The sequence below is a fragment of the Pithys albifrons genome, chromosome 21 (assembly GCF_047495875.1).
Source record: "Pithys albifrons albifrons isolate INPA30051 chromosome 21, PitAlb_v1, whole genome shotgun sequence".
Taxonomy (NCBI): domain Eukaryota; kingdom Metazoa; phylum Chordata; class Aves; order Passeriformes; family Thamnophilidae; genus Pithys; species Pithys albifrons.
Window position 1 is genome coordinate 3,718,243 of NC_092478.1, and position 27,313 is coordinate 3,745,555.

The following is a 27,313-nucleotide window of genomic DNA, read 5'->3' on the forward strand; positions in this document are numbered from 1 at the left end:
CGCCCCCCGCCCCGCCGGGAGTACCGCCCCCCGCACCGCCCACCCCGCCCCCGCCGCCTTAAAGGGCCCCGCCCGGCCCCGCTGCCTCCCCCGGCTGGCACCGCACCGGGCTGGGGACCTCCGGGGGGCGGCACCCGGCGGGGTGGGCACCCATCCCCACCGCGCACGTGGGCTGGGGTCGGGGCCCTGCCAGCGAGGGAGCCCCAATGGCTCGGATGCCTCCTCAAATCATCCGGTGGCACCCCAAATCCTCAGACGGGCACCCCAGACTCCCCGGAGGCACCCCAAGTCCTCGGATGGTGCCCCAAACCCCAAGGGGAACCCCAAATCTTCCATGAGGCCATAAAGCCTCACACCAGCACCCAAATCACCTGGGAACACCCGAAATCCTCGGGCGCCACCCCAGATTCTCGGGACGTGCTTCAAATCCTCAGATCCCCAAGTCTTCAGATAGCACCCGAAGCCCCTCAAATCCTGGTCTTGAGAAGGGAATGCACCGTTTTCTCACCCCATCTACCATCCCTATGCTGCACAGGAGAGGGCATTTGGGGTGAGCCCCTGCCCTCTCACATTCCCAGGGGTCACAAGGCAGCTCAGTGTGACTGGAATGGGCTTCAGGGGGAGATTCAGGGTCCAGCCCCAGTGCCTGCCTTTCCTACCCTGCTGATGGATTTTGGGGGCTCATCTCTGAGCACCTTCCCCTGCCAGGGGATTCAGGACCAACATAAACCAAGGACAGGAGAGCTGAACCCCAGAGAGTTTTAAGGACTATAGTGAGGGGTCACGCTGCCTCCCAGACCCTGCACAGCCCACCCAGCCTCCCCATGGCATGTCCATGGGCAGATAAGGATGAGTCACCAAAGGAAAAAAAAAAAGGGAAAAAGAGAAAAGGATTTGCAGGAGAAACAAATCCTTTTTACTTCTGCAAAGCACCTGTAGGATTAAGACAACACTGGTTATATAAGGGATGGAGAGGAGGATGGGGTTTGTCATTATTATTATTTATTTATTGTGCTTTCATGCCATCCCTTTACCCTGCCAGGTGCAGTCTGGGGAGGTTTGGAGAGAGGCTGGTTTGGGTGTGCTGAGAAGGGATGGGAAGGAGGGAGGTTGGTTGTAGGGCTGGTACACAGTAATGCACTGTTTGCTTTTTCTTCCCCCAAAGCAGCATCTTTCTAAACCTCTTTTTTGTTAGGGTGTATTTTTGGCAGCAGTGTGAAACATGGGCCAAGGGAGGGGTTGCAAAAGCATTGCCAAGGAGGCACAATTGGAACATGGACTCTTGCCTTCTCTCCATCGTGGCTGGTTTTGTGATGATTTTGGGTCTATGCCCACCCTCATGTCACATTTTCTAGCTCAGGTTGGACTGGGCTTTGAGCAGCCTGACCTAGTGGGGGGCATCCCTGCCCATGGCAGGGGGATTGAAATCAGATGATCTTTAAGGTCTCTTCCAACCCAAAGCATTAAATGTTTCCACAATTCTATGCTTCCCTTCCCCAGGGTGTTCTGGGAATGAACTGATGGCCACAGAGAGGCTGGATCCCACTGCTCAGTTCAGGTGACCCTGGATCACCCACCTCCCACGGTGGCTGACAATGAGTTTCTACTCCCCCTTTCCCTGGCCTCTGCTCCAAAAAGCCTCTCTCCCATTCATATACATTTTTAAAGAAAACACACAATCGATAGTCTCTTAGGCTGGAATTTCATTAAGGGTTTCACTGCACTCGCCATCGATTGGCAGCAGGGCTGGGAGCAGCACAGAGTGGGTCCGGCAGCCCTGGCTGATGCCATGCCCAGCCTGTGCCACAGGACCAGCTGGACCATCTGGACCATCCTCCAAGGGAAAAGGCCAGGAAGAGGATCTCTCTGCTCCCATAAAAGCAGCAGAAAGCTCAGCATCCCAGCTCCTACTAAACATCACCTGAGCACAAAACACGCCAGGAGCCCAGGGAAGGGCTGGGATGCTGGGGTTGCTTCCACAAACCAGGACAAATGCTTTGTGATTGCAAAGGCTTTGGTATATAACAGGCTCTCTCCTGCCCTCCCTCCATGGGATGCCGCTTGTTTCAGGATGTGTAAAACAAGGCTGGAAAGCCTGGCCTTGCTTCCATCAAACACTGAGGCTGCAATTAAAAAACACCCCAGGGCTCCGAGTGTGGAAGGGCACAGTTTGCTCTGCTGCTGGTTGGTGACTTGGAAAATCAAGGGAAAAATCCCAACCTTTAAAAGGGCTCGTGGGCTAATTTTAGGTCTGGGCCTTGACCAAAGAGATTTACAATAATTGCTGGGGTGAAAGTTTAACTTCTCCCGCGACTTTTCTCAGCAATCCCCAAGGAACCGTGTTCTGCTGCACAAAGAGCATCCCCGGGCCAGCTCCCCGAGTTGCCTTTTTAAGGCTTTATTTTTAAACCGAAGCCACAGGCTGCCTTCGGTGGGACAAAAATTCACGAGTCTGCAGCCTGTGGGAGCTCCTGTGGATGGGGATGACCTGCGGCTCAAATCCTTGTCCCCAGCTCCTGGCCCCGCTCATCCCTGGGCCATCCCCATGGAGGCGGAGCCGAGTGCTCCGCTCCCCCCGCGGACACCCCTGTTCCCATTCACCACTAACCCCTTTTAATATGAACCACGACACCAGCAAAACACAACATATTGCTTGTAGAACCGCGGCCTTTCTGCTATGCTAAAACTGGTGGTGAATAAACCTAATATCTGCTCGCTCCTGCCAGTTCTCATTACTCCGGGACTCCCTCGGAGCTATTAGCTGCCTTAAAAAAAAATAACTGGAAGGAGTCAAGAGAGTGGCTCAGCCGGTGCTGGGGAGGGCTGCTGGCAGCCGCCCGGCAGGAGCGTGACGTGCCCTTGAAATCCTGTGCCCGGAGGCATCCGGCATCCGAGCGGTGCCAGCTCCGGCAGCGCCCTCCGCCACCCGCACCTCCCGGCAGAGCCGGTTATTTTTGATTTCGTTGCCTCCAGCCTCGCCGTGTCCCGGGGCAGGCGGGGGTTTAGCCGGGCAGCAGGACCGTGATGCTGCTGACTGATTTTCTTGCAAAATTCTAATTCTGTTGGTTAGCAAAGGCACGGTGGGGAGAGAGGAGCGTGTTAGGGGGAGCAAAGCAGTGGTGAAACTGAAAGGGTTTGTCCAGCATCTAAGGAAAAGCCTGGAAAGGAAGTTAGGAGATGGCTGTGGCCAGGGCAGCCCAGCCATGAAACCACTCCATGACACAGGCACAGCAAAATCCGGGTGAGTATGTGAGCTGTCAGCCAGGCAGACAGGCCCCAGGCATCTCCTGGGCTGTCACAGCTGCAAATTGTCCAGGAGCAGCCTCTAATGAGATGTAAGGGAAGGATTTACTGGAGGAAGATGTCACAGGGATGAAAGGGGAAAAGAGAAGGAGCCAGCAGAAACAGCGGTTTGGCTTTGTATTTATTTGTGCAGGAGAAATTGCTTTAAGATGTCCTTTGGCGTGTTAGAGAAGGCAAACAGGCAGTGACAGCCTGGCCACAGGGCTGGAGGAGCCTTCACTGATGGGAAGACCTTGATGTGCAAATTCCCTTTTCCTCCTCAGACTGGAACTCAGGACTTACCTTTGAGAGGGAGCAAAGCCCTTTCCTTTCAACACAAAGACTGTGGCTTAAATTTCCTCTGCAACCTGAGCTTTTTCTTCTCCAGGGTGTCTCTGCAGCCCTGGTTGAGTGATGTGCACTCAGAATGACCTCAAAGATGGACAAGCCCAACTGCAGACCAGAGTAAAGCCAGACCAGCTGAAATTCTCTGGGAGAGGATGTACAAACAGGAAGATATACAAACAGGAGGGTATACAAACAGGAGGGTATACAAACAGGAGGGTATACAAACAGGAGGGTATACAAAAGCAGGACCAAAGCCCATGCTTGTCTTCCCACAGGATCCATGCCAGAGAGTGGTCAGCCAGCTCTCAGCATCAGCAGTTCATCCCACATCCTTCTTGTGTGCACACAGCCTGTCCCTCACCACATCATGGCTCTTCTGCACTTCAAACATCTGTTCAGTGGCTTCTCAGTGTCCGACCTGGATGAAAGGAGTTGTATTTGGGGCTGATAAGTGGGGAGGGAGTGCAGTCTCCTGGTCACACTGTCAGGTGGAGAAGGGATTCAGGGCTTGATCCTTCTGCATCCCTGTGGTTCTGGGAGCAGAATTAGGAGCAAAACCAGGGTGTCCATCTCTGTATCAGCAGACATAATTCAAGATTTCCCATCTTAAGGTGTCCTATTCTGCCTGATCTTTATGCCTCCAAGTATTTCCTGCTGGAGCCTGCTGGGATGGAGCTCACGAGGCCCCTTGGGACACCCCACCCTCCCCCAGAAGGATCTATTTGTGCTCCCTCCAGGCTGCAAGTTTGAAGAGAAACGTGTTCATTCAGAAACACGACACCACCTCTGAGGACCCCTCCCTCCCTCGGGCCACTGCGAGGAAGCCACCGGAGCCTGACGATGGTGGTGGTGCTTCTCTTCTTCCTCCTGCTGATGCAAATGAAAAGCGATGCTGTTCCTGTGCTCCAACGCCCCTCGGCGCCCGCTGGCGGAGCACAGGTGGGGAGCTCGCCAAGCGTGGAAGTGCTGAGAGCAGGGGCAGAGCCCCGTGTCGGGACGGGCATGCACACCAGTCCTTGTGCTGTGTTCACACCTGGGACTACACAGCTGAAAAAAACCCTCCAAAAACCCCAGTGTGTTTGCTCCTGTCTCCTCTCAACCCCGGGCTCTGTTCCCCACGGCTGTGCCTGCCCTGCTGAGGTCACCAGGTCTGTGCCTCTCCCTGGGGGACTGGCACCTTCTGCGCCTTCTCTTCCAAACCACCTTCCATTTGTGCTGGAAGGTCAGAGGTTATCAGCTGCTTGTGGCTTGTCTCTTAAATACCCCTTTTCTTTGTGCTGTTCTGCCCTGCTGGGGCTGTGCTTGAGAAATAGTGTCAGAAGCTGTTTTGCCTGTTCAGAGACCGTGTAGGAACCAGCCATGGAGGAAAAGGCTTTAAAAAGCCTTCCTGCACACCCTCCATAACTCTGCCAGCCTGAGCAGGGGCTTTTCCAGCAGCATCACCCTTCAGTCACCTCCTGCAGCTGTGTCTGTTTGATGGTCTCTGCCTGGGGTCAAGTGTGACCTCCACTTTGCCATTCCTTACCCAGAGATGGGATGATGGAGCTGTTCACCCTGAGAACCACAGAACCACATCCTCTCCTGCAGGGTCTGTCCAGGTTGGATCCTTCTCCCTTGCTCTTCCTGGGCATCACACAGCTGTGTGCTCCCTTGATGCTGCTGCTCCAGGCTCCTGGTATCCCAGAGGTCCCTCTGTGCCATGCTGCAGCCTCCAGCCAGTGGGAGCCAAATCCCTGTAGATTTCAGGTACAGAGAAAGGGCTTTCACCTTTCTCATTTGCAAACACTCCAGCGACAAGGGCTCCTTGCACCTGGAAACCATGGAGGGAACTGCTGCTCCCACTCCCTGACATTTTCCGCTGGTCCAAGTGGCTTTTTCACTGCAATTTCCCAGGGTTTTGCCTTTCCTACAGACTGAAAAATGCCCTTCTGGCAACCTTGGCTTTGAAGCAGCCCCACACTCCTGGGGCAGGCTGGTCCTGGTGTTCCTGCAGTGCCCAGCTCTCCTGCAGCAGCTCTAATGCTTGCTTGCATGTGTGTTCAGTAAAAAACATTAAATATTAAAGGCACACCCATCACTGCCTGGACTCAGAGCAGCTCTTAAAAATGTTAGCAGCTCCAAAATCCCAACCTTTCCTTAGCTTTGAAAGCTTCTTCCACCTTTTTAGCAACTTGTGGGGAGCTGGGGCAAGGTGTGTGTGAGCAGCAAGGTAGGCAAAGTGTCCCTGAAAGAATTCCTAAAGCAAAGCCACATGGCCCAGAGAAGCAGCTGGGAAATTCCATTACCCTGTGAACCTGCAGGGCCTGGTATGTGGAGGACAGCTGAGGGAACTGGGAAAAAGCCCTGGAAAAAATCCCATTTCTGGGCCAGGGCACTGGAAGGTGGTCAGTGAGGGCACCCGGGAGATGCAGCATCTGTTCATGGGGGTGGTGTTAGAGTCCCCTCCACCAGTGGGGACTTCTCTGCAGGACAATTGCCTGCTCCCACCTCAATCCCAAGTGCTCAATGGGATCAGGCTCGCAGAGGGGACAGAATTTGCAGAGCAAATACAATTTTTTAAGGCAAGCAGCCCTTTTCTGGCTGTGGGAGCCTCATTGTTGGCTCCTTGTCCCCCAAAGGTGAAGCCTTTTGGGGACATCAGTCGGATCATTCACGTGGGTCCAGCCCAGAGCTCTTCTCTGTGCTAAATATCTTCCCCAAGTCTGTAGAAGCACCAAGAGGCTATTGAAAAATGACTATTCCCTACTCCTTATTTTCCCAAGACTGACTGTCCTGGGGCTCTTCCCTGATTCTGCAGGACAACCTTCCTGAACATCACCTGAGCATCCCCCCCGAGCAGCAGCTTTGGCTGGCTCAGCCTGGACCGGCGCTGTGAGAAGGGGTTTCCATAGCAACAGACACCCAAAAGGCCCTAGATCCTGTGTGTTCAGGGCAAGGATTTGGCTTGGGGGCTGCTGTGCTGAGGGTGTACCCCACAGCCCCATGCTGCAGCTGGATTGCTGCTGGGGTGCACCACCAGCCAGCCCGGGGCTCCCATTTCCTGGGACAGCTCCACATCCCATAAATCCCACCTGGCATCACCTCCTTCACTGACCTGCTGTGCACGTCCAGGATGCCTAGGGGGTACCTGTCCTCTCAGGGATGGTCCCAGCAGGATGCTCAACTCCCACAGAGCCCTCAGTGCTGCCAGCCTGGCCTTGCCTGCCTTGAGGAGCTGGGGACTGTGGCCAAGCCCCCATGGGGTGTGTGGGTTCCCCTCTGCCCCCACTCCCTCCACAGCTATTTTTGGCCACCCCATGCTGGCTGCTCCCACTGCCAGTGGGGATGGTTATGCTGGGCAAGAAAAGACATCAGAGGACATTGTTCCAGGGCTGTGGTGCTGCCTGAGGGCCAGTGGGATGCCTAAATTTCCTCGTACCACCCCTTCTTGGAAAATGAGGGGCAGGGGTTTGGGTGAGCCCCTGGCACTGGCTGCTGTCCCCACAGGAATCCTCTGAAGAGGGACCTTGCCCACAGCCCCTGTGGTATCCCTGGTGCCCGCTGTGCCAGCACAGCATTTCCACCTTATGTGCCTCATTTTGCTTTTCCTGCCTTAATGAGAACAGGCTTTTGGGGAGGGGGGAGAGAGGTAAATATTTTTCCGGTTCCTCTCCGAGCTGGAAAAGCCTGCGAGGCCCATCTCCAGGGAGACTCTGTAAATAAGGCAGAGGGGGAGGACAGGGGGGCCGCTCCATATGCTGCACCAGCTTTCGGCCCTGGCTTGCCATCAGATGTCTCACACAACAGGAAGCAATAAAACAGTTATTACCAGCCGGCACCTTCCAGCGTGGAGGAGCCTGCTGGAAAATGGGATTTCACCCCAAAACCCACTTAATGACTGGGGTCCCCATTAAAAGGCTTAGGGGGCTCCCATGTTATTAGAGCTCATGGCAGAGGTGCCCAGCTCTGCTGCAGCAGGGTGTGGTGCCACTGCACAAGAGTGATTGTGGCATTGGGATAACCCTGCTGTGATTCCCATGTGCTCCCACATCCCTCCAGTGGCTGCTGTCACCTCTCTCACAGGACCAGGTGTCCCAGCACTGGGAAGAGCACCATGACAAATGGACCCTGGCCAAGGGAGCTCCCAGCATCCAAACCCTACTGTCCTTTTTAAAACAGTCCAGCTGAAACCAGCAGCCCTGTCTGCTCCATCTATTAGGGAAGAAATGAGAGGGATGATGGTTCATGGATGGTGGAGATGTGATGTTACCCTTGGACAGAAATCTCTGCTGTGTGGCCATATCTTCCAGCTGAACTGAAGCATGTCTTCGAGACAGATGTTCAGCTATGATTTAAAGACACCCAGTGGTGGGAATCCACCACCCTTTTCCTGCCTGCTTACAGTGGATAATTAGAGCTGCACTTCCAAAAATAAGTACTGATTGATCCCTATGGCCAGACTGGTCAGGCTCCTGCCTCCAGATACCCAAACCCCTTATATTTTACCTCCTTTTTCCCCCCATATGAGCCATGTCCATGAGTTCACCCCACACTCCAAGCCCCTTATATCTCATCCCCTTTTTGCCTCGATGGGCTGTGTCCGTGTGCTGACCCTGCGAGCTCCCAGCCCCACACTCTGTTTATCCACCACGTTTACTGGGTACACCCTGAACTTGAAATAACCTGCCTCGGCGGCGCGTTCCTGCCGGCGCTGGCTCTGCCCGTGTTTGTGTTTGGAAGCTCCTTTCCTGCCGGCGGGGAGTCTCGCTGGCATCCTGCGCGCCGGGCGCTGGCTCCGCTTCGCTCAGCCCCATCGATCTCCCTTTTCCATTTGCGGAGCGGGAGCAAACACTTTGGCTGCCTGTGTGCCAGTGGCTCTGGAGCCCCCGCTGCCAGCGGGAAGCGGAGCGGAGGGACGCGAGGCGCCCGCTTGGAGACCTTTAGAAAATCATATTAGAGTGGGTTTTTTATAGCACTGCAATAATTGCTGCTGCGGTTTGCGCTGCTCACCGTGTCGCATCGTCCCGCTCCTCCTGGAGATGCCGGGGCATTTTGGTACCCACTGCACGGGGCTGGAGTGGGATCGAGCCCCTCGCCCCCCACCCCTGCCCGAAGGGGTGTTGGGGTGAGCGTTGCAGTCCAAGATCACGACAGGTTGGCCACATCCTGGCAGCGATTTCTCTCCTGTCTCCTCTGCCCGCAGCAAAACCTGAACTTGTGACCCAGATGTGAGCAGCCTGTTATCTCGTTAGCCAGCCCAGCTTCCCCAGGAGGTTTTTATTACCAGATAAATCCCCGAAATTCAGCCTGGGTCTCGGAGATGGGCTGGGAGATTTGCAGGTTAAATAGATATAAGAAACACCGGTTTGCCCGTAATTATTTTCCTGAATATCTGTCGATACTAATTAAAATTGTTTCCCATAATTAAATTTAAAACAGCAAGGGAGAGCAAAGGGTCGCTGAAATCCTTTTCTTTTTGTCGCTCAGGGATAAAAGCAGTTTTCAAATCAAATTAGTAAAAAATCTATTCCCATTTTCCTTCTCTGGCTTCTTGAAAATGGAGAGGCTGTGGGGTGCTTTGGGGCTGCTCTCTGAGCCTGGCTGAAGTTGGGGTGCAGGTGCTGCTGGGGCTCAGGGGTGAGAATCTGTAGGAGTGTAAATTAGTGAGCCTTTAGGTGGCTATAAGAGAATGGGATGTGTCTCCAAAACTCAGCACAGCCAGTGACACCTGAGAAACCAGTGATAGATCAGGCAGGGCATGAGGACTCAGCTGTACCCCAAATCCCACACATGCCAGGACAGCAAGAGCAGCCCTGCTCCTGCTTCCCTCTGGGCACTGGGATATTTCTCTTGCCTACCAGCAGACTGTGTTAGAGCTCTTGCCCAGGATTCTGCTCACTTTAATTGACCCATTGCTTCTTTTTTGGAGGAAAGGGGTTTGGACACAGCATTGTCAGTGATGCCAGGCTTGGCTGGGAGTGCAGGAGGTTTTGGGGGGCTGGAGGAACCACCTCCCTGTGCCTGGACACCCAAGGACGCCCCTCACATGCAGGGCATCTTCCCAGGAACCAAAACTGCAGGATTTTGGTTCGTGTTACACGGGAGCATCTCACTGTCTGTCGCAGCACACGCCGCTCTGCCCGGGGAGGGACCAGGATGCCCCGGAGCGCTGCACCCCCCGCCTCTGGCCGAGCCTGTCACCTCCGGCACGTCTCTGGAAAGCAGCTCTGCAAACTTGGCCGAGGCTCCGGGCAGTGACCCGAGAGCCCTCCCCAGCTCAGGCTTTCCCTGCCCCCGGTCAGAGGGTTGGCAGCCAAGCCGGACTCCTGGGAGCTGCTGTTGTTCGCTGCCCGGGACACCCGGACATCCCTGCGCCGCCGGGAGGTCACCGGGGCCGGGATGAGCCAGTGGTGCCCAGGGGAGAGGGACATCCAGGTCCGAAGCTGCCAAGCAGTGAAATTAGAAGAGAAAACAAAACCCCACATCTAATGCCTGCCCTGTCCAGGAGGGATTTTTGGACAAATCAGTGACTTTCTCATTTTTATTTTGGATGGAAGGAGGTGGCAGCTCTGCCTGAGGGACAAAATCCGGCAGCTGCAGGGCACTGGTAAGACCCAGGTATGCCAGAGGGCTGCAAAACCTCTGGCACAGCCCTCTGCTCTTTGCCCCTCGTGGTGAGGGGACACAGCTCCTGACCTTGCCCAGGTTCAGCCAGAGGAAGCTGTGCCTAAAGCCCGAGGACAGAGCCTAAAAGCAGCCCAGCCCGGGGGCTGCTGTGTTTCCCCTGGGGTGTGAAAAGCAAAGAAAAAGGAGGATGAGGATGATCACCTTTCCCAAAATTAGCCAGGTGAACTTACACCATTCAGCCTGAGTGCCTTTGCCAACAGCCATGTGGGGATATCCAGAACATCTCAGGGGTTGGACCTGCCTGGGCTCAATTCCCATGGGCCCTCCTTCACCACAGGCTTTCACCAGGCCCGTGGGATGCCAGTGCTCACAGCAGCCGGCACACCAACTCCAGCACTCAGGGACAGAGGTCCTGCCCTTCCCAGAGCTGTGAGACATCACTGCCTTTAGCTGCTGTAATGGGTTTCTAAAATTAGCTGCACACTCTGCCCTTGGACTCAAGCAGGACATTTCTCAGTTGTTTAATATCAAAAGTTCAAAAAAAAAAAAAAGGAAGTAGAGCACAAAAGCCACCCAGTCAATGCACGGCTAAGTTTATTTTATCACTTGTCCCGCAGAACTTGACATCTATTTTAAGTCATTTATGAAGAGTACAAGTGTGAATAGCTGCAGAAGTTTTGCAATTCCAAGACACCACATACAGCTGCTAAAAAAAGCAAATTTAACCTTCCCAACAAAGCCTCAACAAGCAGCCCACCCTTTCCCGGATCACGTTTCCCAACTACAGATTTCAGACAGACAAAGCTCATCTCCTCTGTATCTGAAGTTGATAAGTTTATGAAGAGGTGCCCAGCTATGGCAGCATCACCCCGTCACCCCTTGCTGCCATCTGTGGGTGCCTCCCTTCCGTTTGGGCTCGGTTTACCCCATGCCAGGCAGGACAGGTGCAGGTTGGTCCCTCAGGGTTTATCTCTCCCTTGACTTTATGAGTATTTCACATTTTGCTGCAGGCCACAGCTCCTATAAATAAACCCAGGCTGCCTGTGGCAGATGTGGAGCCTCTTGCTGCCTGCACGCTCCATTAGAGGCCCTGCCTTCCCAGCAACGGGAATGGGAATAGATCTGAATCTGCAATGAAATATTAATTGGAAGCAACGCTATTCTCCTGTCTACAGAGGGGAATTTTAATTGAGGACCACGTTAACAAGCTAATACCTTCCCTCACCATGTGGACACAGCGAGCTGAGGCAGGAATGGGGCTTGCTGGGACCTGCTCTTTTTAATTGGAGCATCTCCTATCATCGCTGTCTTTCCAAATCAACCCAAATTAGCAGCCCACTGTTCATCACCCAGCAAACCCGCCACCAGCAATTGCATTATTTGACTTGTGGTTTCCTAGAAGAGTCAGAAACATCTCAGCAGGGAGAGTCTGGAGCACCCCTGTGAGATCAGTCCTGACTGGCAGCACCTTCCTTCATGCCCATTAAATCCTACCTAATCCTGTCTATTCCCAGACTGAGGGGTCCAGCTCAAGAAGAGCATCTGCTGGTGCCCAGCACCACGGGCAGGGAGGTTCCCAAAGCCAGAGCAAAACAGGAATAGTACAACACTTGAAAATACAAGTTCCCTCCATTTCTGGTTAAATTTAGTCCACCCAGCGTTGCACTGGACTTGAAACAGAATGGAAGGAGATGTGGATCTGAGACAAGTACCTCTGATCTCACATTTTCCATGTGTTTTGGTAAAGGCAACTCTCTGGGACATGAGAAGGGCATGGGAAGTGCTGCAGCCCTTCCAGGGAGGGCTGGAAACACCATGTCCTGTAAAACAACTCTCCCTTAGCTGAGGCTTTTGATTTCCAAGGGGATAGGAATGGGGGGTTCATTGCCTTCATCCTACAAAGCAAAGCTAGAGTAAAGCATCTGACAGAGGCAAAGGGGCAGATCCAGGAAGGACCAGCAGGGTCATGTCCAGCTGTCACTGTCACACATCATCCATGTTGTTCTCGTGGAACTTGTGGAGGTGGTCAGCAAACCTGGGGAGAGGGCAGAGCCACATTAACCTGCAGCAAGGTCCAAAGTGCTTTGGTGGCCAAGCAGAACCTGCCCCAAAGCCAAGCAGCATCTGCAGTGATGAGCACTGTGCTGTCCTCAGCCATGGGCAGCAGCATCTGGATCTGCACAGGGAGTCAGTCACAGCATGGATCTGACCCAGATCTCCAGGGTCACATTTGCCTTTATCAAGATTCCTCCTGGGCAAAGACATCTTGCAGGAAGGGATTTGGAAAACACCCGACTGAACGCAGATGGTTGTCCTGTTCCATGCACCTTCTCATTAGTTTTAAAGCCCAATTAACTGCCCTTGTTTCCAGGACAGAGGTGCACCAAGTGGTGCCCAAACAGTCTGCTGCAAACCAGCATGCTGTGCCCACCAAACCCAAGCCCCAGGGCCGGGCTGACCCGGCCTGTCCTCACACTCACTTCTTAGCACAGAACGCGGTGCAGTCCCGTCCCACGCTCTCGCTCCAGGCTGTTTTGTAGAGCACCTGCAAGGGAAGGAATGGAATGTGATCAGCTCTGCTTTCACCTGCCATCCCTGCCCATCCTCACAGCAGCCTGTGCCACCGCTGTGCCAGCCCAACCCCTGCCATCCCATCCTGGAGAGGGACTCTTGACAAGGGAATGGAGCAGCAGCATAAAGGGGAATGGCTTCAAAAGGAAAGAGAGCAGGTTTAGATGGGTGACTGGGAAGAAATTCCTCCCTGTGAGGGTGGTGGGGCCCTGGCACAGTTTGCCCAGAGAAGCTGTGGCTGCTCCATCCCTGGAAGTGTCCAAGGCCAGGTTGGACAGGGCTTGGAGCAACTTGGGATAGTGGAAGGTGTCCCTCCCCATGGCAGGTGGTTGAATTTGATCTTTAAGATCCCTTCCAACCCAAACCATCATTCTCTGATCACCACTGTGGAGAACCCCAGGGTGTTTCAGGGGCTGCCCTCAGGATGGGCCAGGATAACCTTTCCCAGTGGGTTATTTTTGTTGGGCATTGCTGCTGTGGCTCTGGTGGTTCAGGGTAAGGCTTGAGCCTGCACATGGATGAAGATGTGTTTTGGAACAGGCTTTAGGAAAGTCACTGCATGGCTTGGCTCCTTTTTCCTTTCATGCCACTGGGTTTTTATTCCAGATCTGTGGTCCGAGGAGACAGTGGTGGGGTTTGGAAAGAGGGAGAAGCCCTCCCATCCCTGACTGATTCACTGAAGCCTTGGGGATTTGTAGGCTGTTGTTAGCACCAGGGAAATACTGCTGATACACCCACCAGGTGGCCTTTAAATTAGGGTTAATTAAAGTCTCCTGGGATCAGGGGCAAAATGTTGCTCCCACTATGGGGATGGAGGAGATGGAGCTTCATTCAAGCCCCCTGTGGAACACACAATGTGTGCCCAGCCCAGGCAGTGCTGGGTGCTGGATTTCAGGTCCTTTTGTGTTTAGATGATGTAAGATCATTCCAGCCATGTAATATTTATGAATTTTCCATTTTTATTTATTTATTTTTTAGGTTAGTGCTTTAAAGTTTAATGATGTTTAACTTTTTATTTCCTTTGCTCCTTTCCTCCCCAAAATAACACTTTAACTTGGAGATCAGGACAGAAATATTGTTCTGATTTGTCTTTCATCTTGTTTCATTGTTTAATTATTAATGATTTGTTTGGTTGTTTTTCTCCCCTAAAATGACAAATAAACTCCCAGAAACTGTGCAAGGATATGAGGATACAGGAGGAGTTTGCACTATGACAAACTCCTGAGGGATTTGGGCTGGCTCAAGTCTCCCTTCCTATCAAACCTGTGCTTCTCTATTTTCAACCCTAATGGACAGTTGGGGGAATTTGAAAAGTAGAGAAAAGCAGAGCCACAGGGCACATAAGGAGCATGGGGAGAACTTGAGCTCACACAGAGTGATACAGAGCCAGAGCTCATCCCTGGAGAGGCAGGAAACAGAACTAAGCTGCACTGTGCAGGTGGTTAAGGTTGGACCCAGGTATAGGAAAGTGGAATTGCACATGGTCCAGAAACAGGTAGTGTGGGCTCAGGGGGATGTATTTTATTCCCCAAATTGCTTATGGTATTAGATTCACAATAATTAACAAAAATTTTTCTTCCCAACAAGAAAAGGGCTTGGTTGGGAATACGCTGAACCCCATGTGAGCTCCTGGCACGGCAGCACCACAGGCCCATGGCTGTTTCCAGGAACAATATGAACACACAGCCAGCCTCCAGCTCCTGCCCTTGGGCAAGCCTGTGCCCATCCAGGGTGGGATTCCTGCCCTGTGAAGCTGAGGGGGATATTTATTGGCATGCCCATGTCCCTGCTGAGTCGTGCTGCCCACACTCCTGGCTGCACCACCTCTGGAGCTGCTGTGCACAAGCTGCAACACACTCACTTGGCATAACACCTTAACAAAGCCCCAATTCCCCCTGGATGGGATGCTGGCAGACATTTTGTTGGGTTGTCCAGCTCCTGTGGCCCCCACACTCACCAGGAAGACGAGGCAGTGCAGCAACAGGGTGTAGAAGAAGGCAATGGTACGAGCAGTCTTGTTGGACAGGACGAGCCGCCCCTGCAGAAGAGCAGAACAGAAAATGCCATTTTAACGTGGGTCAGTGGAAACCAGTTCTTCTTGTGCACAGGTTCAGAGAGACCCTGGCCAGGACTGGGGCCCTCTTTTTGCTAGACCCTACATAAACACAGCAAGGTGGGTGCTTTGCCCACATCTGTGCCCACCTCCAAGCAGGTCCTTCAAAGTGACTGCACAAGTGCCTGCACTCTCAGCCCCAAATTGCCCCAGTCGAAGTGAATTCAGGGCTGCAAACTGTGGCCTTTCCCCCACTGAAAATTCTCTTTCTCCAGCAGCTCTACCTGCTGTGCCAGCCCTGACTCAGTGCCTGCCTGTGGCTCAGCACTGCTCCAGAGAGAAACCCTGGCAGTAATTAAGTCTTGCACATTTTTAATTCATGAGCTCAAATAACTTCTGATTTGCAGCATCCCCTCACTGCCTCCTCGGCAGGGCAGTGGAGCCAAGGCTGTGCTGGTGTTTCCAGAAGCTGGTCCTGGTGTTCCCTGTCTCTGGCTCTGTAAGGTCTGTCCTGAAGGAGTTGCCCTCCACCTCTGCCAGTCCCGTGCCAGCCCACAGGGCTGTCCAAGCTCTCCCGGGGCTGGAACCCTGAGGGGTTGGGATGATCCACCCTCCAGCCCCTCGTTTTGGAGAGGCCACAGAACCACAGCCAGACCCTGATGATGTCTGAGCCCTTTTTGGCACGTGACACCGGGATCCCAATGGGAAAACCTTCATGTTCACCCCTTCAAAAGAGGCAAAGTCAGAAGCAGCCGCAGCCTGGAAGAGCAGCTTGTGAAGGACAGATCCTGCCTCTCCTCACAGCCACTCTGTATTCCTGCTGTAAAACCCAGGGACTCATTATGGACATAAGCACATTCCCCAACTACCACACAGACGTTCCAAAGCTGGCATTAAAACCCACAGATCTCCCACCAAACCCATTCTGGGCTGAAATTGTCTTTGCTATTCATGGCCACGGCGGAGGCTGCTGTAACAAACAAGATTATGTTCTTAAATATTCCCAAGGAATAACTCCCCTAAGTCAGTTTTTTTGTGAATGCCTTTCATTAATTCTCCATGGTGCTGGCACGCCACACAATCCATATTCATGTTGGCATTTGCTTGGTTTTTATGCAAATGACAACTCTGCCTTTATTACAAGATATTTCTGTATTCTGGGCTGCTGCAGACCAGTGGTCCCACCTTACACCAGATAGCTGGGGGTTAACTCAGCCAAACCCCATTCCTGAGTCTGCTGCTAATGTCACAAATTCTAATAACCACATTTTTAGCTCAGAAAGTAGCATTCATCCCTAAGAGATGGCAGCTCAAACCTGCAGTGGCAGCAGCAGCTCTTGTATCCACTGCAGCTCAGGCAAGGACCCTCTGCTGCTGCAGACACCACAGCTCCCCAGTATTTTCCCTGATGCTTTTTTTGGAAGGAAGAACCAGAGCAGGAAGGATCAGGGCTTGGGAAGAGGTTTGTATGGAGAATGCAACAAGAAACCACTGTGTGCCCAGGGATGCTGTGCTGTGCCAGGCAGAGCATCTCCCCTGGAGTGCAGGACCCTCTGCAGCCCCTCACATTCCTGTTCCCTGGTTGTGTGGGTTGCTGGGGCACTCCAGGGAAGTCTCCCATGAGGGAGGTCAGGCTGAGCAAAGAGACTTTGCCCCTGGTCAGCCCTTGGGTGGGGATGCAGCTCTGAGCATCCCTTGCCACACTACAAACCAGAGGAGAGGTGCTTGGAATAGAATAGAATCATAGAATTGTGCAGGTTGGAAAAGACATCCAAGATCATCGAGTCCAACTCTTCCCCCACTAAACCATGTCCCCAAGTGCTACATCTACGTATCTTTTCAATCCCTTTAGGGATGGGGAATCCACCACTGCCCTGGGCAGCAAGGGAGGAAAGTGATTGCTCTTAAATTGAGCCCCAGCATGGCCCCAGTGTGCTTTGCACCCCTGCCTGGGGCAGCAGGGATGGGCTCTGCGCCCCTGCCTGGGGCAGCAGGGATGGGCTCTGCGCCCCTGCCTGGGGCAGCAGGGATGGGCTCTGCGCCCCTGCCTGGGGCAGCAGGGATGGGCTCTGCGCCCCTGCCTGGGGCAGCAGGGATGGGCTCTGCGCCCCTGCCTGGGGCAGCAGGGATGGGCTCTGCGCCCCTGCCTGGGGCAGCAGGGATGGGGTCTTCCCACTTCCTGAGGCCAAGCCCAGCAGTCCCATTCCCTGTGCAAGCACAGGACTGAAAACCTCTCAGCTCCCACTCACCATGCTCAGCGTGGCTTTATCCCAGGGACTGAGGCTCAGGTACTTCCGCTGGCGTTCCTGCAGGGAAACCATACAAGAAGCTGATTTTTAAGGCTCAGAGGGCTAAATTTGGGGTTTGCAAACCAGGGAAGGAGCTCTGTGCCCCAAGATGCTCCTATTTGCCCCCACTCCCAGCCACATGGGACACCATCTGGGCACAATGACTTATATTTTTTATTTTTAAAGTGAATGGAGTTCTAGTGTGTTTTAATCTTTCAGGGTGCTATCCCTGGATTTCAGCTGGGCAATGATCCCACAGCAGAGGGGAGGGTGCCAGGGGCTTTTCATACCTTCCTGCTGAAGGAGGAGAAGGGGTCCAGACGTTCCTCATACTGGGAGGAGTAACGCTGCTCTGTGTCATCCCTGCTGGCGCCCTGGGGGAGCAAAGGCAGGGTGAGAGCTGGTGAGCACTGGGGGACAAAGTGGTGTGTGAACACCCAGCACAGGACACAGCCCTTCAGTGCCCAGGGCTGCTCATGTGGAAGCAATGATCCCCACAGGATGGGGCAGCACAGCCCAGAGCTGACCCACAGGGCTGACAGCACCTGTCCCCTTCAGAAAGGAGACACACAACTATTGAACAAAGTCCCTTCTTCATAAAACTGTAGAATGGTTTGGGTTGGAAGTGATCTTAAAGACCATCTAGTTCCAACTTCCCTGCCACTGGCAGGGACACCTTGCACTAGATCAGGTTGTTACATCAGGGAATTCTTTCATGGGGACTCCCTATTTCTTTTGTCTCCCTATTTTTTGCCCCTTCTGTGAAATAAATGTCATCTCTGTCACCCCAGAGAGCTCCACCTGGGCTGTTGCAAATTCCTCTCTGAATTCCTTTGCTACTGGGTCAGGTAGGAGGGAGAGGTTTAGAAGGAGGAAATCATTCTTTAATCTCAGAGCTGTTATTAGCTGGACAAAGGGCAAGGAAAATGAAGTGGAAAGAAGTGAAAGATTTAGGTGGGTTCATAGAATCAGGGAATGGATTGGGTTGGAAAAGACCTCCGAGATCATCAAGTCCAACCCTTGGTCCAACTCCAGTCCCTTTACCAGATCATGGCACTCAGTGCCACGGCCAATCTCAGCTGAAAAACCTCCAGGGATGGGGAATCCACCCCCTCTTTGGGCAGCCCATTCCAATGCCTGAGCACTCTCTCTGCAAAGAATTTTTTTCTGATCTCCAGCTTAAATTTCCCCTGGCAGAGCTTGAGCCCATCGTGTCCCCTTGTTCTATTGCTGAGTGCCTGTTCAGATAGGCTGGATTTTATACTTCTCCTGGGTCAGAGGCTCTCCTTGCACAGCCCCAGCACCAGAAAGCCCCGAGGATGCTCCTGCAGCCTGCACATCCCTGCTCCTCCTTCCTCCAGCGCTGCCCCTGCAGGTCACCAGAACTGCAGACTCCACATCATTCCCACCCAACCCCAGCCTGGAAACGGCACGTGCTGTTTGCAGGCATGGGCACAGTCTGTGCCAGCTCTGTCCCCCCTGCCCAGGGGCTCTGGTGCTAATCCACCCCCATTCCCAGCACTCTGCCCTCTGCACTCTGCCCTGCCAGCTCGTTCCGGACCTGCTCCTGTGCCCGCGGGGTTGGTTGGTTGTTCCACTGCTGTGTAAACCTGTAGCCAACATGCCCTGAGGCTCCGCAATCCGATGCCGCAGGTCATGGCGATGAGAGCAGCTCCCGATTTAGGGGCGATGAATTCGCCACGGCCTGGCCTTATTGAATGATCTTTGATGAGTATTTTTAACGTGTCACATGCCCGATTAGGGGCTGAATTATGCAATCCCCGAGCGCTGCTGCCACGGAGGGTGTTGCTCTTTAGCTCATGTCGATGGCATGCAGGGGTTGCCTTGTGGCAGTGGATAAACATGGGTATGATATTCCGCAGGAGAAACGGGAAAAAATGTCAGAGGGGATGACCTGGCGTCATCACTGAGACATAAATAAAAGAACCAAATAAGGTCCTTCACAGCTGTAGGAGTTTCCCATCCTCAAATGGTAATTAAAGTATCTGTCAATAAAATAGACACAGGAAGGACGCAGAGAGGGGTGGGCTGGCAGGGAACTGGTGTCCCCTTCATTAGTGGCACTTTTGCAGTTAGAAGGAAAGCCTGAGGTCAGGACATTCTGACTCCAGCCAGGGAATTGGATGCAATGGAAAACTTCCAGGCAGCCTGACCCTCCTGTAAAAGCCCCATGATTTCCAGGGATGAACCTCCTGAGAGAAACAGCACAAGTACAGCAGGTTGCAGCAAACTCTATTCCCCTTCCTCAGCCTCCTCCTGGGGTTACTGGGATGGTTTGGGGCTGGTTTCTTCTCTTTTGGCCTGTCTGTCTTCTGGCTGCTCAGGGAGCAGCTCTCAGTTCAGGGTGGTGGGGAATGAGCACATGTGGGACAGGATGATTTTCCAGGCTCTCCCTGCAGGGATTTATTCCAGGAGGTCCCACCTTAATCACTGCCTGCCTGGTCAGCCACAACCGTCCACAACCTGCCTGCTGGAGCATCACATTTTCAGCAGTGAGCATGAAAGGGAGTTGTAGCTGCTCTTTCAGGGAGGAAATCTGAGCTTTGAAGATGTCAAACACCCTTCAGCACCATTCAGAAATGCCTTCCCAGCAGAGAGGCTGGGTCTCTGCTCCTCTAGATTGAGCACTGCATCCTTTTCCACCCTAATTAGCTCTAATTTTCCAAGGGGCTGTGTGTACTGTGCTTTTCCTGCTGCTCCAGGGGGACAGTGGTCTGAGCCCATGTGTGTGAACGCAGCTGGAGCATGGACAGACAGACAGACAGACACTCACCTGGCCAGGGTAACTCTGCAGGAACTTGATCTTCCCATAGAGCTTGATGTTGTCAGCTCTCAGGTTGTCCAGCTCGCTCTGCAGCGCGTGCACCGTGTGCTGCATCATCCGGTTCTCCTGCAGCAGGGAGGGAAAAATGGGATCTAACCAGGTGGGAGGCAGGAGTTGGGGTGACCTGGTGCATCCAGCCAGGGTTCAGTCCCTTCTCAGGAATTAAAATCCCCTGGCTTTGAATTAGAATTGTCCCCAAATCAAACCTGCCCCAGGTGGGACAGAATGGGGCTCCCAGTGCTGATCCACAAAGAACCACAGCCCTCCATGGCCAAAGAAGGGCAGCCAAGGTGGCTCTGGGTGGCTTTGGGCTGAGACCTGGCCCCACAGGAGGTGCAAAGCCAACCTGATGGCTTTGAACAGGTTATTTTGAGCTGTACTTCAGTTTGGATTTGTACCCCAAACCACATTCCCCACATGCTTTTCCCATGGCACCCCAAATGTTGTGCCAGGTGGCCAAGCAAAGTGACAGGGATTTGGACCTGCCCTTGATCATGGATGGGCTGGGGGAGGCTTTGGGTCTGCTCACAGCAGAATTGCCTGCAGGGGCTGACACCAAACTCCCTGCAGGTCACTGAAGCAGCCAGCCCAGAGCTGCAGGTCCTGCAGCCCCCACAGCCCCCTCCCCACCAGACATACCCCCTCCAGCTCCTGGTTCCTGGCCCGGAAGCGTTCCCTCTGGCTGGAGATGATGGAGAGGAGCGAGTCCACCTGCCCCTCAGGGAATGAGGCGCCAGAGGATGGAGGGTGACCTGCAGACAAGGTTTGTCATGAGAGATGACCTGGTAGATGCCCACCATCCATCCCAGGGCTTGCTCAAGGTCCTCCCTCTGACACTGTGGACCTTGGGGGCACACAGACAAACTCCTGTCCACAGTTATTGCAACATAGACTAATATTTATGGGGTTTTAAAATTTTTTTAGGGACTTATCCTGGAAATGAACAGGGAAACCGATGGCATTATATGGTGCAACCCATGCCTGCCTCTCCTCAACCTCAACCCTCCCCATCCCTGCCAGACTCTTTCCTGTAGATTCTGCAGCAGTTGCAGCCCTAAAAACAGCCCCAGAGCCACAACCAGCCACTCCATCCACACTCTTCTCTCTCCTACCCCGACCCCACAGCCATCACCACCTTGCTGTGCACGGGACCCCATTATGTGGGTGCCCCACATGGTTGCCCCCCACGATGGGGCTTTGTGGGTGCCTGGGGGGCCATGGCCAACCCTCCCTGCTCTTCCTTCCCAGCAGTGGGAGGCATCCATGGCCAAGGAGAAATATGTCTCCAAGGCTGTGACTCAGCCCTGCTGCACAGAGCAGCTATTCATAGAGCAGGATGGGTGGCTGCAGGTTGTTTGGCTTGGTGGGACTGTTGCTGTGATATTGTTTATCGTGTGTTTTCAAAACCTTTCAAAACAAAACAAAAAAGCCAGAACCCCCTGAAAAAAACAGAACACACACACAAAAAAAGAAAATAAAAAAGGAAAGGAAGTGTTCTGTTTTTTTTTTCCGGAGCAGCCAAGAGTTGTTATTTTTTTCAATTAATTTTCTCCTGCAGACCTCAGCCTGGGAGCTGATGTAAAGGAAATGCTTCACTTGCTGTCTCTGGAGGGGTTTGGTGTAGGGAGAGCAGGAGGCAGAGCACAGAGTGTTTGGTTCAGCCTGGGTTCACCAGCTCAGCATGGAGCCAGGCCTGGCACGTGCCAACTGCACCATCTTGGGAGCAGCTGGAGGATGGATGAACCACACCCAGCGTAGGAAACCCATCACTGGTCCCAGTGAAGGACACCCTGAGCAGGTGATGCCTGTGCTGGCTCAGGAGCATCCTCATGCTGCCATCCCTGCAGAGGTGACCACCCTGCCTGTGGCACCAGAGTGTCCCCCCAGCACAGCCCCAGCCCTGCACCCGCCTCTCACCGTAAAACAGCGCTGTGGCCTCCTTGATGGGCTCAGGGATCTTCTCCAGGCTGGGGCTGGCAGCACCCTGGGCAGCACAAGCAGAAGGGATTAAGCATTTCCCACCCACCCAAAGGTGCCTGGTCAAAATATCCCCTCCTGAATCCTCCCACTGCCCCAACACCTGCACCCACCAAGCACTCTGCAAACATCAAGACTGAGACAACATGGAGAGGCTGGTGTTCAACCTCGAATCCCAACCTTTGCCCAGGAAGGAGAAGGGCTGGATGGTTCCTGGATGCCGCTGCCACCACCCCCTCCCACACCAGCACCACCCCCTTGCAAGGACATCATGCAAACCTCTGCTGGGTGAGTTGTTAGGAAGACAGAGAAAGAAGGAGAAATAAAAAGGAAAAAAAGAAGGAGGTAAAACATCCTCCAGGGCTGCTGCTGACCCTGCAGCAGTGCCAGCCAACCCCTGGGGCCATTGGGGGGTCAGTGCCCTCTGCCAGGGCTGGGTTACCTCTGCATCCGGGCGATGTACAGCGGACAGGGCTTGGATGGTGCTGAGGTCATGCTCCAGTTTGGCAACGAGCTCCTTTTGTCCAGCCAGAGTGGACACAGCCTCGGTCAGCTGGATCTGCAGCTCTGCAGAGCGCACTGGAAAACAGAGCCAGGGCTGTCACCAGGGAGCCCAAACCCCACAGTGTGCAGAGCGGGCACCAGAAACTCCCACCAGAGCCAACTCTTGGGCAGCAACCCCTTTCTCTCCTTATTTCTGGGGGTACACTACAATCCCTGCTCAGGACCAGAGGTCCAGCCCACCTTGATGATGCCCCCAGGTGAGCACAGACCATGGGCAAGACCAGTGCATGTCCCAGTGCCAAGGGCAAGGAGTGCAGGCAGCTGCCTGTACCCACGTGGCTGCCTCAAAGGCAACAGCAAGGTATTTTTGGTGCCTCAGGGGTACCTGGCAGCATCCTGGCTGGACAGTGTGGGGGCACCTGGAGAGGGATAAGGCCCACAATGGATCCCCAGGTCTGGTCTGCACGGGAAAGGCACCATGGAAGAGACTCTGGGCAGCACATCCCTGGCTGTGAGTGCTGGGACAGGCACTGACAGGGCAGATGGGGACTGTGGGGGGCTGGAGCAGGGTGGGGGACATCTCACTCCCAGGAGGGGCTCAGGTGGGACCACTCCTGCCCCAGGCCAGGCTGTGCAGCCCCCAGCACCCCTGCTCAGCCAATTTTTTACAAAGGAACCCTCTTTCCAGTTGCCCCCCAGAGTAAAACCCACACCCTAAACCACAACAGGCTCCTGGAATGCTCCAGGAGCAAAACAAAACCCTCTCGTTCCCCTCACATGACCCCAGCCCAGATGTGAAGCAACAGAGAGATGTGCTGGGGCCAAAATGCAGCTACAGGGAGAGGCACAGGACCAGCACTGCAGGGCAAGCTCTGTGCTCTGCTGGCAAATCTATCCCCAAACTGTCCTGCAGCAGAATTCAACTTGTCTCACCCTTCTCCCTTGCTGCCAGCAATGTCTGGGCCTCTCTCTGGCTTAGAAACCTGCTCAGCTCCAGGTTCAGGGCCAGCACTCTGCACCACTAGCATCTCCACCTCAGGGATGCAGGATGTGTCCCTCTGTGCCTGGATTTCCAGGTGGGTGAAAGCTCAGCTTCCAGCTGTTCCACTCCCTCCCTGATAATTCCTTTTGTAATTATTCCCCTAAATTCCAGACAGCTGGGAGGCAAAAGAAATCCTCATTTATCCCAGGGAGCAGGAAATGCAGAGGCTGCCTGGGCAGAAGTGGTGCTGGGGGGCAGTGAGGGCAGCCTGGTGCCCCCCAAGCTCCTGCCCTCTCTGAAGCTTTCAGATTAGGGGCACAACGTGGGTGCAGCTCAATTCCAGCTCACCCAGTCCTGCCAGGCTGGGGGCTGCTCTGCACACCCCAAAACTGGCTGTGGAGGGGGGTCCTTGCCCTTGGACGGGGTGTGATGCCCTGGCTGGAGGGCTGGACTGGCAGCAGCAGCGATGGAGGCTTGAACAGAGAGATGCCCAAAGCCAGCGCTGCTTTCCCAGGAAGCAGAGGCTTTGCTGGTGCAAATTCCCCTCCTTTTCGTGTACGTGTTGCACCTGAGGACAGTGGTGGCCACTGGTGGCAGCAGTGGGGTAATGTTTGGCCCATGATCTTAAAGGTCTTACTCAATTTAAACTATTCCATTGTATGAAACACAATTTCTGTGTTCATATCACAGAACCACAGAGTGGTTTGGGTTGGAAGGGACCTTAAAGCTCCTTTCATTCCAACACCACTGCCATAGGCAGGGACACCTTCCACTAGCCCAGGTTGTTTCAAGCCCTGTCCAACCTGGCCTTGGACACTCCCAGGGATGGGGCAGGCACAGCTTCCATGGGCACCTGAGCCAGGGCCTGCCCACCCTCACAGGGAGGAATTTCTGCATAATATCCCATCTAAACCCAGACTAGATAAATTTCTTTCAGTTTAAAGACATTCCCCATTGTCCTACCCGTGTCCTTCAGAAGGATCAAGGCTGCTGCAGGGAAAGGGAGGTCACACACGTTTTGGACACAACCCATGGATTTATTTCCTCCCCCTGGTGCATATTTACATTTTCTAGCCCCCACGAAAAGGCTCAGGATGGAGCAGAAGTGGTTGTGCTAAAGGCACATCCCACTGGAGGTCAGTGTTTCTCCAGGAATGGGGAATCGCTGCCTGCTCCAAAACATGGGTGGCCTGATGCAAAATATTTGCATTAACAAGTTTTGGAAAGAAGAAAACCTCTTCCCTACGGTTAATTATTCAATTGGCTGTCTTTTAAATTGCATTGAAGTGTAATTGGGAAGCTATTACTGGCCAACCATGGGCTCTGGGGCCTGATTCTGCACAAGGCAGGGCTGAGCATCCTGCCCAGGCTGCACCAAGCCAGGAGCAGAGCAGAGGCTGCCTGGGGCACGACATGTTTCCCAGCTTCCCACCCTGCCCAAAAATCCTCTGCAGAGCTGAGCTTTGGCATCCTGCAGGAGACCCAAGCCTTGGATCCCATCTCCTGAGTGTCTCTCTTGAATGATCCTTTTGGCTTTTGAGTTACATGGACTTTCAGTTTGCTTGAGAGAAAAAGGGGCCACCAAAGAAACACATCTCCCAGTTTTCAAGGGATCTTCCTTCCCTCAAGTTTCACCTGACCTTGGCCAGTCTTCTCCAAACCACCCATGAAAACAGAAAAGCCTGGAACCATGGCTAACACTGCAAGCAACCAAATGCACAGAGCTGCTCTCTCATCCCTCTGTCAGTATCACTCTTCACAGTTGGATTTTGGTGGGTTTTTTTAATCATAACCTTCTCTTTTTCAAAGGGGCCGTGACCACTCCCGAGCTCGTCACTTCTCTGCCAGTGACTCTTCACCTGCAGCAGCGGGTGGGCAGCTCTCCCAGGAAGGCAGGTCAGCCTGGGCATTGAGATCCAGCAAAAGGAAATGTGCCTTTGTCTTCCCTGAGCTGCTGTGCTGCAAAACCTTTGCTCTGACCCCTCAGATGTGCAAATACCTCAAAAGCTGCGGAAGACGGAGAGGTACTGCAGAAGATAATGGGACAAAGGAGGTGAAGCCCTGGGGAAACTGCAGTTTAAAGTGTGTAACTTTAGCCTCAAACTCTGCCTTTTGAGGTGAAGGAGAAGCTGAGCCTGACATTGCCATTGCTTCACAAAGAAAAGTGATGAAGTGCAGCCACTGGGCAGGACACGCTGGCAGAAGCCACCTCCCTTGGCTGGTGCCACACTCCAGTGCCACCCTGGCAGGCACAGGAAGGTCCAACTTACCCTTGTGTGACACACAGAAAATGAGAAGCTGAGACTGGACTATTCCCATCCCTGGGAGTGCTCATGGCCAGTCTGGATGGGGCTCTGAGCAACCTGGTCTAAAGGAAGGTGTCCCTGCCCACGGACTTGGTGACCTTTAAAGGTCCCTTCCAACTCAAACCATTTGAGGATTCAGTGGTATCTTGCCCCAAACTGAACGAGGATCAGAAAGAGCCTCTGCTGAAAGGACATGCTCTAAAGAAGACATCTGTTCTGGCAAGTCTAAATGTACCTCCAACCCACTGCTGGAGAAGCTCAGCCATGGCTGACACTGCCCTGGGATCGTGTTTCTGGAAATAAAGGACCCATCCGAGGCCACGTGGTGAGACACGAAGGTGCCTCATACAGAGAGGAAACAAAGCAGTCCTAAATTGAGAATAAAAGATTCAGATGAATCTCACACTGTGGACAGCCCTGTCTGTCTGCACCACTCCAAAGCTGCATGTTAAATCCTTGTAGGGATTATTGAGGAAAACAATCCTGGTGCCCCAGTCCCCACGGACATGCTGGAGTGGAATAGGAGGCCTGGAGATGCAGGGACTCATCAGCAGTGCCTGTGAGACCACGAGCCCAGCACTGCCAGGGAGCAACAGCAACTCTGACTCCTGTAACAAGCCCCAGCAATTGGGCTCCCTTGGCAAATCATCCAAAATAAACAGCATCTGTTTTCACAGATGGAGAAAATTAAGACACACTGGCAACTTAGTTTGAAGTTATAAGGGCAGACATAAATAAATGAGAGGCAATCTTTCCATAAGATGGTGGCTTGATTACTGAGGATACAGACAGATGAATAAATCACCTTGGGGTGAGATAGGCTGTGACTTGCTGCACATCCCTGAGACTGGAGTAACTGCTCATGTATATCCTCTGAGCCCGAAGGAAATGAGAGGTAAGTGCTGTTGCTGAAGGGATCAGGGTAGGAGCACACACATGGGCAGTTATGGCAAATTAGCTGATGCTCTCTGCAAGTTCACACCCTGATTTGCCTTGTGGGAACTTTTTAATCTCCCTCCCTTTCTGTCTGGCCTCCTCAAATTTACATAACTGTAAAAAAATAAGAAAACAAGGCGAGGAGTGATGTGGCACGCTGGGAGCTTTCTTTGAAAAGTCATCTGGAGGGCACTGAAACCCAGAACTTCAAAGGCTTGAAGTGTATTTTATTGACTGGAAGGAAGATGGTGGTAAGATAACCAAACCTTAGAGCACCTTGGCATGAAGGCTCAAAGCTGGAGACTCCCTCAACACAAACATGGGTGTCTGAGAGTGCCAGGATGAGGAGCAGCAGCCAAAAGAAGAAGCAGGAAGCTGAGTCTACCATGGGCCCTTTGATTTTTGAGCTCCTTCACTTTTCCCCATGTTGGGCCACACCAGTTTTGTTGGGCTGCCGTGGACAGGGACTTGGAAGGTGAAATCATGGTTCTTCCCTATGCAGAAATAAGTGCCAAGACTTCTTGGCATTGCTGCCCAGGAGCTTTGTCCAGCCAAAAAAGCCTTATCTCTGGCCACACCTGGTGCCAGAACTCCCAAGGTTTATACACAAACTAT

General features: G+C 53.4%; 1 protein-coding gene across 1 annotated transcript in view; it reads right to left on the minus strand.

The window, feature by feature from the left end:
- Positions 1-10,812: 10,812 nt before the first annotated feature.
- The window catches only part of CUX1 (cut like homeobox 1), a 281,953-nt gene continuing 265,452 nt past the window's right edge, over positions 10,813-27,313 (minus strand). The window contains exons 15-23 of the mRNA XM_071574850.1: positions 22,413-22,549; positions 21,911-21,977; positions 20,633-20,745; positions 19,943-20,059; positions 17,439-17,522; positions 17,110-17,166; positions 14,765-14,845; positions 12,717-12,781; positions 10,813-12,271 (exon numbers count right to left, since the gene is read on the minus strand). Of these exons, the coding sequence (XP_071430951.1) occupies positions 12,220-12,271; positions 12,717-12,781; positions 14,765-14,845; positions 17,110-17,166; positions 17,439-17,522; positions 19,943-20,059; positions 20,633-20,745; positions 21,911-21,977; positions 22,413-22,549 (773 nt within the window). The 3' untranslated portion in view covers positions 10,813-12,219. The remainder of the gene's footprint in view (positions 12,272-12,716; positions 12,782-14,764; positions 14,846-17,109; positions 17,167-17,438; positions 17,523-19,942; positions 20,060-20,632; positions 20,746-21,910; positions 21,978-22,412; positions 22,550-27,313) is intronic.